The sequence below is a fragment of the Halichoerus grypus genome, chromosome 9 (genome assembly GCF_964656455.1).
Source record: "Halichoerus grypus chromosome 9, mHalGry1.hap1.1, whole genome shotgun sequence".
NCBI lineage: Eukaryota > Metazoa > Chordata > Mammalia > Carnivora > Phocidae > Halichoerus > Halichoerus grypus.
Window position 1 is genome coordinate 7428964 of NC_135720.1, and position 19941 is coordinate 7448904.

At 43.4% G+C, this 19941-nt stretch overlaps 1 protein-coding gene across 2 annotated transcripts in view; it reads left to right on the plus strand.

Annotated features, from left to right (window-relative positions):
• PRKN (parkin RBR E3 ubiquitin protein ligase) overlaps positions 1 to 19305 on the plus strand; it is a 1297079-nt gene extending 1277774 nt beyond the window's left edge. The window contains exons 12-13 of one of the 2 annotated variants that reach the window (XR_013441028.1): positions 16618 to 17091; positions 18805 to 19305. Coding sequence is in view for 1 of the 2 variants with exons in the window: in XM_078054494.1 (XP_077910620.1) it covers positions 16618 to 16646 (29 nt within the window). In the remaining variant the exon portion in view is untranslated. Of the gene's footprint in view, positions 1 to 16617; positions 17120 to 18804 lie in introns of those variants that run through there. The other variant, XM_078054494.1, reaches the window with a different exon arrangement.
• Positions 19306 to 19941: the final 636 nt, after the last annotated feature.

The window sequence follows — 19941 nt, forward strand, 5'->3', positions numbered from 1 at the left end:
TTTCAAAACAACACTGAACCCATCTTCCAGTTACCTGCTGTGAATAAACTGTCCAACCACAAATATTTAAAAGTTTTCTCTGCAGTTTGGATAATCATGCAAAAAAAAAAGGTGAGAAGTATTTTCCGAGAAGACATTTGGCACACAGATGCATGGCTCTATCTTGGTGGGCCCACAGTGTTCCCTGATCTCATCATCTGATGTGTAAACTGAATCAACTTTGTTAGCATCAGAGGTAACTGGACCCCAGAAGATGGACTCACACGAGTCCAACGCATAAGAGAACAAAGTACAAAACCTAGAACATCAATTTAAATGTATATTTACAATGAGAAGCTCATGTCCTGATCTTCACACGTGCTTTTCCATCTGCCTAGAATCTTTCCAACCTCTTTCTTCAAACCCTCTCCTCCCCGCTTTGGCTGGCCGGCCTCAGATCTCCATTTAACCAGCTCCCCCAGAAACCCTTCTCTCCCCATCCTGGCCTTCAACTGAAGGTCCTTCCTGAATGTTCCCAGGGCCACACGACTTCCCACATCAGAGCTGTGTGGTGTTTTTCCCAATACCAGCAAATTCTCCACTTCTCCACACAGCAACGGGGTGTCCTACAAGTCAATTCGATTCTGACACGACCTGGAATGTCAGGCCCCACAGGTAAGAGCTCAGTTTCACCAGACCACCTCCACGTCACACATGGCCCAAGTCCCCGGTTGCCAGCTATACTTCTCATTGACTGGCTATGAATCTGGGGTCCCCATGACCCCCTCCTCAGGCTCAGTACCTCACTAGAAGACTCACAAAACTCAGGAGAATGCTTTACTTAACTATTACTGGCTTGTGATAAAGAATCCAAACTCAAGGATCGCCCGAATAGAGAGGTGCATGGGCAGGGATGGGGTGGGATTGGGTGAGTGTACAGAACTTCTGTGTGCCCTACAGGGCCACCACCTTCCCAGCAACAACTGGGAAGCTCTCTGAAACCCCTTGTTTAGGGGTTTCTACAGAGGTTTCATTAAGTAAGTATGATTGATAATATCATTGGCCATTAGTAATTAACTCCATCTGCAGCCTTCTGGAGATGGTTAGGGACTGGGGCTGCAAGTTCCAGCCCTCTAATCATGCCTTGGTTTTTCTGGCAAGCAGCCCCCAGCCTAAAGCTACCTGGGACCGCCCCCCCCCCCCCAGCCCCACAACCACAGATAACTCATTAGCATGCAAAAGATATTCATCACTCCAGAGAATCCAAAACTTTGGGAGCTGTGTGCCAGGAACCAAATATATATGTCTTATATTTATTTATATTTATTATTATTTACTTGCCTATATATATATATATATATATAAGGAACTGCATTTTGGAATTCTGAGCAAATCTCCACGGAAAATCAAACTACAATGGAAAGCATCCTTGCTGAGCCTAGACTCAGCGCTCAGTCACTTAGCTCGATGTGTGGACGAGTGACCCCTGGACAGATGTATCATTTTCCATTACAAATGTACCTCTGACACAGGCTAGGAACCCCTGGTCTCAGATCAGGTAACCTTACCTCAAAGAGTTTCTGAGCTATATGGCCAGAGGACTGTACTTTGAAATTCCTGTTACGACTGCATTACCCTCCTTGCTCTCACTGCCCCAGTGAGCTCACCTGTACCCTGGCTGTTCCGAGGCTCTCCAGCTGTCCCAGCAGAAGCTCCCTCCCCTGTGTTTCCTTTCTGTAGATGGTTTGTTTCATCCACGATTCCTGGATTTTTAATTCCAACCTCAGAGGGACTTTAGTGGTATTTTTGAAGGATGCTATTCAGCAGCAAATCTCCACTCAGTATTCTTTCCCTGGAAAGTTTTCCTTATGTGTTTATTTTTATTGTGAAATAGTTATTCCATTATTATATGCTTGTTACAGAAAATAAAGAAGGTGAAAAGAAAGAAGAAAAACCACCATCTAGAAATAATTGTTTTGCGTCTTACATATTTCCATTTAAAAACATAGGATGAGCATCTACCTATGTCAATAGATTTCTACATTGACAGTTTCCAGGACCTCATTGTGGTCTCCTATATATATATACTAATTAAGTTAACAAGTGTATCTTTTAAGCTTTCAGATCTAATTCTAAAGTGTGTTTTTTGTATGTAGTCATTAAACAGTCTGGATATGAAAAGTAGTATGCAGCCTGAAAAAATATTTGCAGTATAATGTTAAGTAAAAAGGAGTTTACCAGAAATGTGTGTGTGCTGTCACTGAAATTATTTAAGAAATTCTAAAAAAGAAATGATTGAAGAACATACATTAAAATGCAATTTGCTGTGGTGATAAAATTATATGTGATTTTTTTTTTTACTTGTCTCTACTTTCTGTGTTTTTTGGCAGTGTGAAAATATCACTTTAAATGAAAATAATAGTTTTTTAATATCCCGTGACAGTGAAAGCATCTCATATTGCTTGCAGCCAAGGAGTGAAGATTTTCCCATCAATAATTCTGCTCTTGGGGCGCCTGGGTGGCTCAGTTGGTTAAGCGTCTGCCTTCGGCTCAGGTTATGATCCCAGGGTCTGGGATTGGTTCCCACATCCGGCTCCCTGCTCAGCAGAAGTCTGCTTCTCCTTCTGCTCCCCGCCCCCCATCCCCTGCTCGTGCTATTTCTCTCTCTCTCTCTCTCTCAAATAAATAAAATCTTTAAATTTTTTTTAAAAGTAATTCTGCTCTTGAATTACCTGAACTTTTACTAAAATAACAAAACAGTAGATTAGAGACACTCTACTGCTTCTTTCAAAAGAGTTCTACCAAACAAATTTGGGAGAAGTGGGCTGGGAGAGGAGTTGACTCTGGGGAGGCGCGAATCTGCTTGCAGCCCAGCGTGGAAGCAGCATTCTTTGTCCTGCTTCTGGGGCACCTGCTCCGCAGACGGGAGGGGTGCTGGGGCTGGGAGGGTTCCTGGCTCCTGGAAAGACTCTTGTTCCCTAAGAAGGCGAGGAAGTAGAAGGTTAATGTGCCAACTTAAGTGGCCAGTTCTGCCTCATTAATATAAAAGAAAAATGGTCTTATGTTTCTGATTTCTCCCTTTCCCAAAGCAAACTCGATCGATTTCAGGAAGCTAGAATGATCCAGTGCAGCTAACAGAGTGTGTGAGAAAGACGTGAGCCAAGATCAAATCAATGTCACAAAAGGGGTGATGACCTTGTTTTGTTCAGAAGTGATGGGAAATACAAGCCTGCTTCTCTCTTTTGTGAAGTAAATCGAATAAATTGAATGAAGTCATTTCAATTTCTTTTAATAAGTTTGGAGACCGTCCGCTCCCCCGCTCCTTCGCGGCCTGCCTTCGCAAAGGTTCCCCTGATCCATCCGCGAGCCAAACCAATCAAGAGGCCAACATCTTGGATACTGATGCCTCCCAAAGGAGCTTATCCCACTAAAAATAGGGCCTCCGGAAACCACAGCAAGCCCTTGATACTCACGCGGGACCAGGAATGGTATTCTAGAATCCCTAAATTCTGCACTATCTCTCTGCACCAGCAGCTGGCTTTATTCTCCGGCCATTTGTCACGGAGACATTCAGATTTCATGATCTCACACGCATTCTGTGCAATATCCCAGTAGAGTCCCTGCTCTCTGTGGCCTGTTTCCCTGCAGTGACCTCCAGCTGGTGTCTGAGTCCGGCGCCCTCTTTCCGGAACCACACGGCCTGCTCCCTCCCCCGCTCCCTGCTGGCGCTCACTCACTCTCCCTTCTTCACATCGTTCACCTGTATCTGAACATACCATGCATTTGCCTGTTTATGGGGTCTCTGCCTGTCTCCCCTATTAGAATGTTAGCCCCAGGAGGGCAGCTCATTGATGCAACTTTTCTTGTAAATGATAATTAAAGAACAGACATCAACAATCATCTGCCAAGGGGCTCATGCCCACCCACCTGCCCATTGCCCACCTGCCTCAAATCTATGCAAAAACCACCTGACCGAAACAGTTAACCCCTCGGGGAGTCGTGTCAGAAACACCAAGTGCCATTGGACAAACTGTTATTTAGAAGCATTGCCATTGGGGCGCCTGGGTGGCTCGTTGGTTAAGCATCTGCCTTCAGCTCAGGTCATGATCTCAGGGTCCTGGGATCGAGCCTTGCATCGGGTTCCCTGCTCCGCGGGGAGCCTGCTTCTCCCTCTGCCCTTCCCCCTACTTGTGCTCTCTTGTGCTCGCTCTCTCTCTCAAATAAATAAAATCTTTAAAAAAAAAAACTGAAACATTGCCATTGTTCCTTTTAATCTGGCTGTAATCGAAAAGTCACAATTTGTTTTTATTCTCTCGCCTTTCCCGTTTCATGTTCCAAGTGAAGATTTTCCGTCACCAGGTTTTCTGGTTCATTTTGTCTTGGTCACCCCAACAATTGTCATGAGGTGGGTCTCCTAGCTGATTTAGGACAGAGTCTCCCAACCGTTTTTATTTATCGTTTCGATGACAGATTCCGTCAGAAGTCATCTGAACAAACATGTCCTAGTGCCACAACAGTTTCAACAATAAACTTTAATACAGAACCGTTTTTCAGTTTCTGATGTTTTTCAATGAAGCTATCCTTCAGAGGGATCAGGGAAACACGTGCTCGTCGCGGTATCATCTGTGGTCGAGGAACTTTGACCGTAGGCCATCCTTACCCTGGTTCTCCTCACACTGAGAAACACCTAGGACTGTGCCCAGCGATCCAGCAGCAGCAGCATCACCTGACTCTGCTGGAGCCACGGGTCTGTGCCTTCTCATTCAACCCCGTGGGAGAAGCCTGTGTGTCTGGCGGAGTCACGGAGGTCACCTGGCCAAGAGTTACAAGGACCGGAGACAGGGTCTCGTGATCCTCAGATCTGCTCTCTAGCTACAGCAAAATGTTTATTTGAACTGCTTGCCCATGTTTATTTATTCCTGCCCCTGATTGTAACACTGATGGGAAAGAAAGCTCTTACGGAAATGACAACCATAGGGTTGGCCATGACCGTGCAAGGCGGCCAGACTGGTCTGCACAGGTGTCCGGTAACAGCATCATTACAGAGGGGAGACCAGAGCCCAAGCGGATTAGACGCAGGAACATCAAACATCGGGGCAGCAAACTTTTTCCGTGAAGAGTCCGATCACGAAGGCAGTTGACCCTTGAACAACGTGAGTTTGAACTGCACGGGTTCACTGATGGGCAGATTTCTTTTTCCCGATAAAACAGTACAGTACTATAAATGTATTTTCTCTTCCTTATGATTTCCTTGACCATGTTTTTCTGTAGCTAACTTGATGGTAAGACTGCGGTATACAATACATACAACATACAAAATATGTGTCAATCCCCTGTTTCTGTTATCAGTAAGGCTTTCTGGCAAAAGTAGGCTATTAGTTGGGGCGCCTGGGTGGCTCAGTCAGTTAAGCATCCGACTGTTGATTTCGGCTCAGGTCATGATCTCGGGGTCACGAGATCGAGCCCCACATCGGGCTCTGTGCTCAGCACAAAGTCTGCTTGAGATTCTCTCCCTCTCTCCCTCTGCCCTTCCCCCTGTGCTCTCTCTTTCTCAAATCAATAAAATCTTTAAAAAAAAAAAAAAAAGCAGGCTATTAGTCATTAAGATTTGGAAGGTCAAAAGTTATGTACAGATCTGTGATTGTGTGGGGTGGGGGGTTAGCGCCCCAACCCCCCACATGGTTCCAGTGTCCGCTGTATTTTAGGTTTTACGGGCCATAAATCTCTGTTGCAACTACTCAGCTCTGCTTCTGCCGAGTGACAGCCACTCAGACAACATACGAACGGAAATGTATGGTTGTGTTCCATTAAAACGTTAAATACAGGTGGTGGGTCCCTCTCACAGTAACTGAAAAATAGTTTTACAGATTCAAATATGAAGACACATTAAAGGGAAACACTAATTTTTTTTCAAACTTGTGTTATCTATCCAACAAATAATTACTGAGTACTGAATCCTTTGGGTGTCAGGGTCACAAAAATAGTGACAAGATTGCTCTGCTCAAAATTCTGACAAACTAGCAGAAGAGGCAGCTACCTAACAGCAAGGCAGTTGGATTGATGCTCTCACAGAAGTTGTACCAGATCAAGGTCTGGGGAGGAAAAGGAGGAGGGGACGCTTCCCAGGCTCAGACTAAAAAGGAATGGGGGCGTGCGGGCAGGTGGCCAGCAGCAGGGAGAGGAGGCTGGGCACGAGCGGCATCAGATCGCACAGTCCCCTTCCCGAGTGGGTCTCGGAGCCGGAGTGATGGAGGAAGACAAGGCCAGAGAAGCAGGTGTGGAACGGATCCAGATGGACACCGCTGAGAAGTTCCTACTCCGTCGCATGGACGACGGGACACCATTGAGGGAAAGGACTCTACCCAGTCGGGGTTTTAGAAAATTCATTCCATTGGGTGTGGGACTGGCAAAAAGAGACCATTTGAAGACTTTCTCCAGAGTGGGTTGAGAGGAGCTTGGGGCCAGAACTGAGGCAGGGCAGTGGCCACGAAGAGGAGACATCCGATATGTATGTAGGTCTCAAAATCAATGCCTATTGGATCCAGGAGCAGAAATAGGAGGTGAACAGAAAACTGAACAAATCCAAATAAAGTCTGGAGGTCAGTTAATAGCATTGTACCGATGTTAATTTCTTAGCTTGAATAAATCGTGCTGTGATTATGCAAGATGCTAAAATTAGGAGAAGTTGTATAAATAAAGAGGAATGCTGTCTACATCTTCGCAACTTTTCTGTAAATCTAAAATTACTCCAAAATAAAAAGACTAACATTTTTTAAGAAGTATGTAATTTGGTCATCAGTTGGATGTGACAAATGAGTGAGGCAGAGAGGGTGAACCTGGGCTTCTCTCAGATGGCTGTGGAGCTGGTGGAGGAGAACACAGGAGGGGGGCCACGTCTGTCCTAGAAGTATGTTTTTTTGTAGGCCTTTGTGTCACAAATAAGTCATTTTAATCCATAGATGCTTCAAAATAATAATTTTATATGATAACTTAAATTGATAAAGACATGACCAAAGGTAATCTAAGCTGTTAACCTTCATGCCCAAGATAAGAAGTGCATCTCTGGCTGTTTGTGATACAATATTTTAGACTGAACTTTCTCCTTCCAAATCAGTAATTTGATCAGAAGCGAATGCGTAATTTAGTTAATAAAGGAGAAGCCATGGCTCAAGGCTAAGCGGTGAGTGTTGATTCCCATGGGGTCAATTCAAAGGAAGAATTATGAAAAAACAAACACACAACTCCCCAGGGGAATTACGTTTGCAGCACGTAAGGAAAAAAATTAGGAGATTGGAGAAGGGAGGTCAGAAAATGAATAAGTGCATCTCACCTGATTTTTCAGAGCAGAGTCAATCCAGATTATCCAACATTGGGAAAACGTGGCAAAAAGAATATAGTCTTGACCCCTCAGTGGCTCTTGCAATTTCTTAACATTAGAGGCAACTTTGGGAACTAATGTAGCGTCTGAAGGAATATTTATATAAGTTTATCTGTCCATTCTGTTTCACTTCATTTTCTTTTCTTTCCATTAACTTCACATGATCTGAAAATTAATATTTCACAGGACGAGAGAGCATGTCTCATATGATTCCCTTGTTATAAAATGAAGTCACACTCACTTGTGCTTCTATCCACAGTCCATTGACCCTTCCATCTGCAAGCTTGGCAGAGTTTGATGGTTGGAATGATGCTTACCAAAAGCAATGCTGGCTTTTTGGGGTGGTGAGATTTGGGGTGACTTTTTTCTTCCTTGCATTTTTCTATAGTACTTGAATTTTTTATGACAAAAAGGCATCATTTTCAGAGGAAAAAAAACCACCATTACTTAAAAGAGAGAAGGCCAACAGAAATCTATAGACCAGTCTTACTTGTGAATGTGTGTTGGGCGTTCTTCGTGGGGTTCATGTGGAGAACATGGCAATGCTATGGTGCCCACACGGGGAGGGCCTCAAGGTAGAGAAGCTGACGGTGCTCCGGGATGTTCAAGGTGTTCTATTAAAGTTGAAAGTCCATCTGTTGGCCTGAATGTGTCCAAATAGGTCTGAGTAGTGAGTTAACTGTTGCCAGGGCGTCTGTCCTGGACGGAGGTGAGGAGGGTCACCATGCAGACCAGATATCTGGGGGCTTCCTGGGGAGCCCTCTTCACTGGGGCAATTCTCTGTAGACTTTCAGGCCACAAAATCTCCTTCAACTGCTGAATATTTTTTCCCAGCTGTCTTAATACATCTCTGCATTAATACTCATTCAGTATTCTTATTAATAGCTTATCCTACCACATGTGCATAAGCTACATTGTTTGCCTATGGTCCAGAAAACTGAATCCCTACCTATATATTACAACTTAAATATGAGCATTTTATTTTTAAATTTTTTAAACATTTTATTTATTCATTTGACACAGAAAGAGAGAGCACAAACAGAGGGAGTGGCAGAGGGAGAGGGAGAAGCAGGCTCCCTGCTGAGCAGAGATTCCCAGGACCCTGGGATAATAACCTGAGCCGAAGGCAGACGCTTAACCGACTGAGCCACCCAAGTGCCCCAAATCTTAGCATTTTAAATAAAGAACTGTAAAGACATTTTCAACAGTATATTAAAAGAACTGCCCACTACAATCAAGTAAGTTGTAATCCCACGAAATTAATGTTATATTAATAATAAAAATCTATAAATGTAGCATTTCACAATATAGGCAAACAAAGTAATCTCATTTGATGGCAAAATGATATTTGGTAAAAGTAAACATTTATTCTTCTCGAGCAACGGATACTTAAAAAACTGGAAATTGAAGGATGTTTCTAAACTTGATAAAGAAAGAAAATGACTCATAAAGAAAAAGTGAAACCTAAAGGTGTGCTCATTAAATTTAACCCTCATTACGATAAGAAACATCAAAGTGACCATGATTGGCTTGACCCATCACCTCTTCTCCCTCTTTACCTGACTGACTTTGATTTTGTTCGGTTTTCTCCTCCTTTCCTATTCAGCCACATGCCACAGGGGAAGGTGACCAACCCCACCCCAGAAAAATAAAAACATATATCCAGACAAAATCTTGTGCAGGAATGTTCAGGGAAGCTTTATGCATAAGAGCAAAAAAGTAGAAACAATCCAATGTCCATCACCTGATAAATAGATAAATAGCGTGATGTGTCCATAGACTGGAAGATTATTTGTCCATAAAAAGGAATGAAGTGCTGGTAGATAAACCTTAAAAACAATGCTGAGTGAAAGAAGCCAGACACGAAAGCCCACATATTATAGGATTCCTTTTATATGAGCTGTCCAGAAGAGGCAATTCCATAGAGACAGAAAGTAGAGCGGTGATTGCCGAGGGCTGGGGGTGGAGGGAATGGGGAGCTACCGCCATGGGTACAGACTTTCTCTTGGAGAGTGATGGAAATATCCTAGTTGATTTTGGTGATAAAGGCATAGCTCTATGGATTTATGGAAAGTTGTTGAATTATACAATGTAATGGCTGAACTGCTTGATACGTGGATTAAATCTCAAAGCTGCTACCAAAAAAAAAATAAGTGGAAGATGGAGAAGTAGAGAGACCAACTATGACCTTGGTCTTTCAAAGGACTTGATGGACCGTTGATGGTAGGGGAGAGATAAAGGGTTGAGGTAAAGCATTTGTTTTAAGATAGGATCATGACTGCAGGGCAGGGCCAGTGCATAGAGAGAAGTTGAAAAGGACAGAATTGTGACTGAATGTTCTAGAAGAGAGAAGATCTGATTGCAGAAGAGGGACTAGCCTCAAGCCAGAAGGCTGCAGGGGCCTCCAATTGCTCTGTTCCTATGATCTTGCCTCCTTCTAAGAAAAGCAGTGCATCTTTGGAATGAAGCCAATCCTGCTGTCCAAGTGAAGGCAGACCCAGGCAGAGTCCGCGCCGGAGGCTACACCTGCTCAGAGGACGCCATGTGAGGCTCAGAGGCCGCACTGACTGGGAGAGACAGCGCCCCAGCGAGAAATTCTATGGAAAGCCCGAGAACGGGGCCCATGCCTTCGAGCAGAGCCACCTCAGATCCTGCCGGGAGCCTCCTCGCACCGTATTCCTCACCAGGAAAGAGGGAGGAAAGCACAGAATGGGGCTTTGGACCCAGGTTCTAGCTCAGTTCTGTAGGGTATCTGTGATAGGTAGTAACCTCTAAACAGATGTTCACATGAGGAAGAACAATTAGCAAATCGGTCAATTGCATTTTATATATGTTTCTGGTCTCATGGATAACTATTCAGATGTGGTCTTTTGCTTTCATCAAACATGTAGAAATACCAAGTGAGCCTGGATTTCTGCTATAAATTGAAACAGTTTTCATTTTTGCAGTACTTACACAATTCTGTTTAAAATAATTTCCTAACAAATAATTCCAGTAATACACTAATCAATAGAAATAGAAATCACGAATCTCCTGACACTCTTTCCTGAAATCAGTTGGAATTCAGGGTTAAAACTGTTGGACACCCAATGGTTGAAGTCAGAACAGCATGCCTTTACCCTTTAGGAGTTCAGTAAATATTCCTTGACTTTAATTAACTGGGTTTGAGAAAGAAAACGTGGTCTACATGTACTTGCTAATGTTCTATCATTCAGCCAGGTGGCTGGAGTTTCTACTTTAATAAGGCAACATCACTATTCTGCCTACACAGTTACAAAGCCTGGATGGATGCAATTGGCAAAAGGTCTTCCCCAACTGAACTCTTGATTCAGGATGTTAAGATCAATGAAATAAGTCTTTTGAACCACTTTTAATGAGTTGGAAAACAATCCATTCATAAGTAATCAAGTGAATAAATTATTTCTAGTTCAACAATCTCACTTGCTTAAATCCCCAGGATGAAAGAGTGGGCTCATACCAGAGAGTAGTGGCAGAAATGTTTGGATTCGCAAAGAAGGAACAAACCAGGAGGTCACCCAGGTTGTGGTGGGACATTAAGTGGCTGAAGAAGATGGAAGTAAAGAGGGGGCCGCAGAGGCTGGAGCACACATCTCCACACCACCACCTCCTGGTCCTCTGTCTGTTTTCCCATTTAACCTCGACAATGCATACATAGGACTCCCATTTTACAAATGAAGAGAAGTGATTTCACAGAGATAGGTAATTTACCCAGGCCATCCTATGTGGAAGCCATTTGGAAAAAAAAAAAAATATGGCAGAACTTGGTAACCAAATAGACATGAGCAACAAAGACGGCCCGAGTTACGCATACAGATACCACCAACAAAACCCAGAAAGGCGAGGAGGCCAAGACAGCACCTCATCCATTACTGAGTATGAACCAAACTCCTCCATAGCGTATCCAGGTTCTGTAAGATCCATCGAAGCCCCCTTTCCAGGTACATCCCCTTATAATACTCCCACACACCATAGGCTCCAGGCAAATTAGCCCCTTCAGCTCAACCAGGCTTGGGTTCTTCCGTGTCTCTGAAATGTCACAGACTTCACACTTCTCTTCTGAATCAGACCATATTCTGCCTGGTAATATGGCTCTTCGCCTCCCGAACGAGGTAGTGACCACATGAGGAAGAAGCACTGAAAGTTAACAATCTTGATTACCACCCCCTCCTCACTCAGAGCCTAGAACTATGCCTGGTACACAGTAGGTGCTTAATGTTTCATGAGTGAGGGCGTGGATGCATGAATTAGGTTTAGTGCCCTTATCTGACTGCTATATATCTACACAATTTAGTAAAGATAAATGAGAAAGTGGGTTTTGAAAAAACATGAATGGAGATTATACAATTTCCATGATTTAAGTGTGTAATCCTATTCAAATAAAAAAGTTCTTGCATATGTTGGATGGAACCTTCCTAGTTACCAGTGTAAGAACTCTGCATTTGCGTTTGGGAGGGGTGGGGGTGGGGGGAGGGGCGGGTCCTGGAAGGTCACAGACTGGCTCCTATCCCAGGTTTGCCCTTCTCCAGCTGTGAGCCAGAACGTCTCTGGGCCCCGATGCCTCAATGGAAACCCCTGAGGAGGATGGTGGCATCCACCTGTGGGGAGGATGGAAGGGTAGATGAGAACATATATACAAATAATTCAGCGCAATGTCTGCCCACAGGAAGTGCTAATATGCAAATCCTTATAGTCAGCAGCAGCCGTAGGGAGGACAGATGTTTGCCAGTCTTAGTTTAGGCAGGTCATAATTCCGCTGTGCCTGAGCTTTTTCATCTATAAAATAAGGGCAGTGATAACCGTCACATCTTCATTATGTTAAGAAAATACAACAAGATTTCTTAAATATTCAAGACAGTGTGAAAGGAAGTCTGTTCTACGGTCTCAGGAAAAAAAATGAAATGCATGGTGCGCCCTGATTGATACATTCTGGAACCACATATTTACAGGGAGAAGAACTCAGGCCTTAGTGCTGCTCCCTTACCTCCCACAAGGATCTGTTCCCGGGACTGGGGCCACGAGGGTGGTCCTGTCGGAGCCAGGGGCAAGGAGGGCTCCACTGGCCCCTGCCACCTCTGCAGACTTCTGGAAGAATCTCGGTGCCTGTCCCAGCTGGTGCCCCTTTCCTACCTGCACCACAGAACCAGGAGAAAGTGGCAGGAACTCGCTGCCAAAAGATCAGGCAGGAAGAGCTTTTAAGCCCACGTGCCAGCTCACAAATCAATGATGTTTAAATGTCCGTGCAAACTCCGTGTTGGCTCACCCATTCCACGAGCTGAAACTTACTTTGCTTCCTTCCTCTGATAACAATATTTGTTCCCCTCAGGACCGTTGACATTTGGGGCTGGAGAATTCTCTGTGGTGGGGGCTGTCCTGTGCATTGCAGGGTATTTGGTGGCATCCGTGGCCTCTACCCACTAGATGACAGTAGCAGTCCCCTCCCTGTCACCCCCAGTTGTAACAACCCCAAATCCAAAATGTCTCTAGACATGGCCCAATGTCCTCTGGGAGCAACGTCACTCCCCATTGAGAACCACTAGCCTACCATGCTTCTACTTTTTGTATGCTGAGATAATGTCCTTTTGTTAGAAAATCTGCCTTTCAAATTCCCCATGTGTCTACACCAGGAGAGTTTTTACCTAAGTGCGTGTCTGCAAACTGTTTTATCGTCTGGCTAAAATTACCTGGTAAGAGCAGTGTAATTCCTATGAGAAGCTGTGCTCCAGAGTGACCGTTTTTGGAGACAGTCCCAGGTTATTCTGGTAGTCAGTTGTAAACGGCTCTGAGCCGCAGGAGAGATGGCCCCTGAGAGAGGTAAAACATACAATTAAGGCAATTCAGGAAAATCTTGAACTCCACACGCTGTACTTTGCCTGTGGATAAATAGGGACTGCACTTGAATAGCCCTGATTCCTTTCTAGTACTTGTCAAGAATGCTTGAATTCACTTAAAATGAAAACCCAATTTCTCAGAAGCAAAATAACCAAATCTAGGTTTCTGCTTTCCCCACCAAAGTTTTCAGTGTCTCAACCCTGGGAAGCTTCTAATTGCTATGAAGATTTTCTGCAAGGAGCAGATGATGGTGTCCATTACTTGCGTACTTAAAAAAATACACTGTCAGATACTTAAGTATTTCTATACCAAGTCATATTCCCAGGTACAAAATAATGTGTCGAGTGCAAGATGGATCTGCGTGACTTTTTCACAATACCAACTAGATACAGTTTCTGTTTTTGAAAAGTACACCATATTTTACATACTTGGCAAATACCTCCAGAATTTAATTTCCTCCTGTCACTACCTCTTCTCAAAGAGCTGTGTCTTCAGTGTGGAGGTTCCTCAAAAAGTTGAAAATAGAGCTACCCTCTGACCCAGCAATTGCACTACTGGGTATTTACCCCAAAGATACATATGTAGTGATCTGAAGGGGCACATGCACCCCAATGTTTATAGCAGCAATGTCCACAATAGCCAAACTATGGAGAGAGCCGAGATGTCCATCAACAGATGAATAGATAAAGAAGATGTGGTATATATATATATACAGTGGAATTTTATGCAGCCATCAAAAAATGAAATCTTGCCATTTGCAACGACGTGGATGGAACTAGAGGGTATTATAAGCGCAATAAGTTAATCAGAGAAAGATAAGTATCATATGATCTCACTGATATGAGGAATTTGAGAAACAAGACAGAGGATCATAGGGGAAGGGAGGGAAAAAAGAAACAAGACGAAACCAGAGAGTGAGACAAACCATAAAAGACTCTTAATCTCAGGAAACAAAATGAGGGTTGCGGGAGTGGAGGGGGGTGGGAGGGATGGGGTGGCTGGGTGATGGACATTGGGGAGGGTATGTGCTACGGTGAGCGCTGTGAATTGTGCAAGACTGTTGAATCACAGATCTGTACCCCTGAAACAAATAATACATTATATGTTAATTTAAAAAAAATTTTTTTAAAGTAAAATAAAATAAAAGAGCTGTGTCTTCCCCTCCAGTTGTAATGTTGAAATAAAACCTCAATTTGCTGGAGTAAGCAATGCTTCCTCTCCAAAAATTCTTTTGGTGGGTAACCAGGAGATTATTAGTACAGTGGAGTTTTACCATTTGTACTTTTAACTGAGACAAAATCAGCTATTTCCACTTGGCTACGAAACAGGAAAAGACACGCACACACACACACACACACACACACACACACACACACACACACACAGCAGTGCAGACCCTTTCATCGGCCCCTTCGCTCAGATGTATGTACATACTGGAGGCAGCTTAAGGCACCAGCCATGAATCTGCCATTCCTTTGGTCATTCTTGTTTCTGGTCTCCATGAGTATGATTCCATTGTGTTATTTTTATACAGCGCAGCCCTACAAATATAAATCAGCTACTGCAGCTGGTCCTCAGCCTGAGAAATAGTCATTTGTTTCAGCCCTGGAAGAAAAATTGATTATGTTGGATTAATTAAGAAATATATTGGTCTACAAAATGGCCATCCTTTTCTAAGGGATTTTGAAGAGTAACATTATTGATACACTGATTTTTGCCACGTTCTCTGTACTGGGAATTTAAGCAGGTGTAAGTGACGATACTTCGGTTGTTTTCCTATTCCCAGGAGGACGATGTCACCCTTGGCTGCCTCCTTAGGAGACACCCATTAGGCTTCTTACTGGACTATATGTGCGTTCACCCCATTCCTCTTCTGTGTTGGGAGACTCTAAGCATTTCTTTTGACTTCTTCTCCCTCTGGAATCCATGAAAAGGAGAACTGTCACCCCCACGCCCATGTTCTGTATTTCCTCTAATCTAACAGCTTATTGTAACAGCCACTCCCTTCTTCCTCTCCTCCTTGTGTTACACCACCTCCTGTCTGCTTTTTATTTTTTCCTTCTTCTTCGTTCCCTTAATTCGACTTTAACCTGCTGTCCTCTGGGTACTTTGCAGGTTCTGAGGATGCAAAGGAGATCTGTTTGTAGCCTGACGCCCAAGGATAGTACATAAGATGCACAAATCCATAGAATCCAAGGTCAAATGTAGACATTCTAGAACTTTCCATGTTAAAAAAGACAATTGCACATAAAGGGAATGGATGCTGGCATAAAATTCACCACTGTATAAACCTTTTAAAGATGTTCACAGATATTGGGTATTCCATAACTTTGACTTGACATCAAATTAGTGCAGTAAAGTAGACTTTTCTTTCTGATATGAGGCATATTGTTCCAGCCAGAAAGTATCATGGAAATTTGCAAGACACAAATAAATGTTAAAAGAAAATTTGTCAATTAGAAATACAAGAAATCCTTTCTGAGAGAAAAATATCTCAGTAGTATGTTCAAACTTGTCACCTACTAGGCACTTAAAAAAGTGTATCTTAAGGGGCACCTGGGTGGCTCAGTCGGTTGAGCACCTGACCCTCGATTTCAGCTCAAGTCGTGATCTCAGGGTCATGAGATCGAGCCCCGTGTTGAGCCCCATGTCAGGCTCCATGCTCAGGACGGAGTGTGCTTGAGATGCTCTCCTTCTCCCTCTGCCCCTGCCCCTCCCCCTCTTCACACATATACACACAATGAATAAATAAATGAAATCTTTACAAAAATGTACTTAGGGTAAGTGAGTACATTTTCCCCTGAATATGAAAATAAATATCTGTGTATCTTAAGTCTTGTCCTTCTATCCTTGAGGCTCATTCTAACTTAGGCAGGCTACACATAGAATAAAATGCATGAGCTCTAAGGCGCAGCTCTCAAACTGCAGGACACAGACATAACAGGACAAGGAAATGTGTTAGCTTCACTCTGAGGAGGGAGGCATTGAGATCTTCACTTGTGTACTTCTTTTGGTCGTTGCTATTAATGGAAAGATCTAAACATACCTTTGAGAGTGAATCCCTTGTTTACTTTTTTAAATTTTTTTAAAGATTGCTTTTTATTTATTTGAGAGAGAGAGAAACACACACACACACACAGACAGAGCACAAACGGGAGGGGCAGAGGGAGAAGCAGACTGCCCGCTGAGCAGGGAGCCCGATGCCGGGCTTGATCCCAGGACCCTGAGATCGTGACCTGAGCCGAAGGCAGACAATTAATCAACTGAGCCACCCAGGTGCCCTGAATCCCTTGTTTAAAGAAAGAACACACATTTTATTAGAGTTAATCATAATCATTTATCAAGTACTTATGTGCCATGCACTGTGCTAAGAATGCACACAAATGATCTCATTTTGCCTTCTCTTTCAGACCCTTCAGAGAGAGTTTACTTCATCTGACCCACGAAGAGAGAGAGACCCTTGAAGACATTGACTTGCTCAAGGTCACCCAGGTAGGAAGTGGCCTCACCTGCCTCCTTGGAGACTGACCTCTGAGTCTTAACCACCTTGCTGTGCAGCACGTCATTCAGGGACAGGGATCATCAATGCAGAGACTCTTCCACCCACAACTTTACCCTCAAAATGAATGCACCATATCAGTAGAGAACAGTTGATGTTGCAGGATTATTTACTCACCCAATCTATCAAGCGCAGTCAGTTGACTAATTTGGATTTTTGAAAACACATCAGAATCAAACATTCTGACTCCCCACGGGTGCACGAAAGCAAACGTGGGGTGTCGCTGGAAAACATCAGTGACTGAGTGAAATGTGGTTGCAGGCGGTTTCATAAATACACTGGCTGATCTTGTCAACAATTTCAGTTCCCTGGTTTTTAATCTAAGGTCAGTATTGTCCCTTCACAGTGGGAAAAATACAGTGCTCTTTTCATCCAAGTAGTCGGCAATTTTATTGGTTGCTATTTTGTTTATCCAATATTGTGATGGTTCTAACTAATGTTTTATCACGTCCTTTAAGAATCATTTGCTTTAAAAGATAAAATATAAGGTAATGCAGTTTATAAAATAACTGAAACATGTTCCTGATTCCACTATTTTAACAGTAACATGGCTACCTAAACAACAGATACTGATATTCTTGTTATTAGTGTCCTTTATGTCCTTGTAGGAAATTAGTCACAAGTATAATAAGATAGAACTATTTGTTTTTAAAAGACCTGCCCTTCATCGTTTGGGTAATATTTGAAGAACCACTGTGCAAGAGGAACTATGGATTCATGGGGATAAAGGAAACACAGAGTAAAGAAAATCTATAGTTTGCAAAACCAATAGAACTTGGTGCACATCATAGTGCACCTGCCCAAAGATGCCTGATTACTTTCCCCTGATTCAATGAACAGTGATCGCTTCACATCAAATGTGCTGCGGAACGTGTTTTTCAGGAAAAGAAAGCAATCTCTGCCTACACAGTGGGTGATTGTCAAGCTGCTAGGGGCCAGCTTGTTCCTAGAATGACCACGGGGACCGGGTCCCTCAGTCGTGCACCAAGAGACTGATCCAGATGTGAAACAGTGAGGCTTTCATTAGGACGTGGACATGTCACACAGACAGTGCTAGATAGAACGCGAAGAAGGGAGAAATCGGATGCAGGGTGGAAGGGGTCTTGGGAGTTGGGGAAGGATTAAAAAACCCACCCTCCAACCTCAAGAGTCAAATTTCAGTCTTTCAGACAAATTGGTGAGGAGAGAAGGACGCCAAAATGAAAAAAAAGAAAGAAAGAAAATTCTCCATAACTTTGTGTCCCTAAAATAGAGTGTTATTCATTTCAAATCTATATGCAGTTAGAACGAAAGTAACCTTGTTACCCTGGGACACTTTAAGATCATTGTTTGATGTGCCCTTAGAACTTATTTGACAATAACTCGCTGCTGATGTATTTATGCTAGAACTTGGGATGCATAAAGTCTTGAAAGGAAGCATAGGAAATGTTGAAGAAAAGAAAGGAAAATCATCGAACTGTCAGAATGGAGAAAAGACGGAATTTTGGCTACCTTAAGTTCTAATTCAAAAAAGTTGTCATGATCGTGAAATATATTTCTTCTGTGGTCTAACTTTTTAAATGTTTGCCATATAGTGAGGATCCCACCGCTCCACACACTAGCAGGAGAAGGGGCAATGGAGCTGAGCACCTGCTGTGAGCACAGCCCCGCACCTTGCACGCATGCTGGCCTTTAAAGGGAATTCTTTAAGTCAGATTTTCTGCCGGCACTATTTGGTACTAAACATGAGAGGAAAATTTTCCTCTCAAATATGAGGGGGAAAGTCTGCCTTACGGAACAGTGTGCCCCAATAGCGATGGATGTGCTGTCAATTTCCACAAAAGCCTCTTTGTGACAGGTCTGACACAATAAATAAATGCCATCACAACAGAAGCCGTGCCCTTCTCTGGAGCTCAGTGCAGAGCTCCATCCTCCTCCTCCTTTCTGGTTGGTAACACTGGTTTGCCTCCCCAGTAGTTTAAAGTGGTGCTGTAGCCTGGGAGCTCATAAGATAAGAGATACAATTAACAGTAATTCCCATATGCCTCCCTTGGAACAGGTTTGCCAACTTCTTGACTGCTCTCCTAACCGCTTGTAACATAAATATCACCTACCTAATGACAAAAAGCCACAGTTGCAAAATATATATCCTGTCAGGTGTAAGGTTTCTGCCAAGATCAATGAGAAGAGCTTGAAGGTCGTGTAATTCCCACGTGGCGTTCATGAACTGCACGAGGTCACATGGCTTTTCAAATCTGAAGACACATCGGAAAGGATTTTTCATTCGCTCATCCATCCCTTCGTTCATCCAACTAACATTTATTTCGGGACTTCTGTGTGCATCCCCTTGTGCCAGACCCTGAGTTGGGCTGGTTAGGCAGGGAGGGGTCAAAGAGTGGATTCAAGGTTAACAATTACATCACCTCTGCAAAAAAAGAGCTATAGAAACATTGTGTTAGATCATAATATTGAAGCGATGTTAAATCCCTGAAGATTATAATTATATCATTATTTAGGAAAACGCCATTGTTCTTAAGGGATATATATTTAGGGGTAAACTGTCATGCTATGTACAATTATCAGGAAGTTTGGTAAGAAGTATGTATGTATGTGTGTGAATACTATACATATTTTTTTTCTGTAGAAAATATATTATGCGTGTATATGTATCTATATGGAGAGACCCAATGTTACAAAATAGCAATGACTGGTGAATCTAGGGCCAGAGAATAGGGGTGTTCGTTATATTTCTCTTGCACCTTTTGTATGTTTTTGAATTTTTCACAGTACAAAGTCGGAGGAAAATTTATCATCTCTGACTTCAAGGAGCTTACTATCTAGATGTCAAAAGTTTTTTCTAATAAAAAAGGAAGAGAGGGAAAGACTAAATTTAAAAATGTAGGATCAGAAGTCCCTGGAAAGATGTTGAAGCTATTCAACCAAGCTGGAAATCTTTGGCGAGGAGGTCTTGGTGGCCGGTGTCAACCACATGCACAAACTCAACTATAAACAGGGAAGGCCCGTGGCGGATGCGCTTGGGTCCAGAGGAGCCCACAGTGGATGCTCCCAGGAAGCAAACACTGCAAGGTTCCTGGAGACGCACCCTCCCTCCCCTCCCAGCCCCTGGACAGAGCAGCCTGCTGTGGACTCACCCACTGGCTGGGGCCAGGCCTCAACCCTCACGCTACGGGTGCCT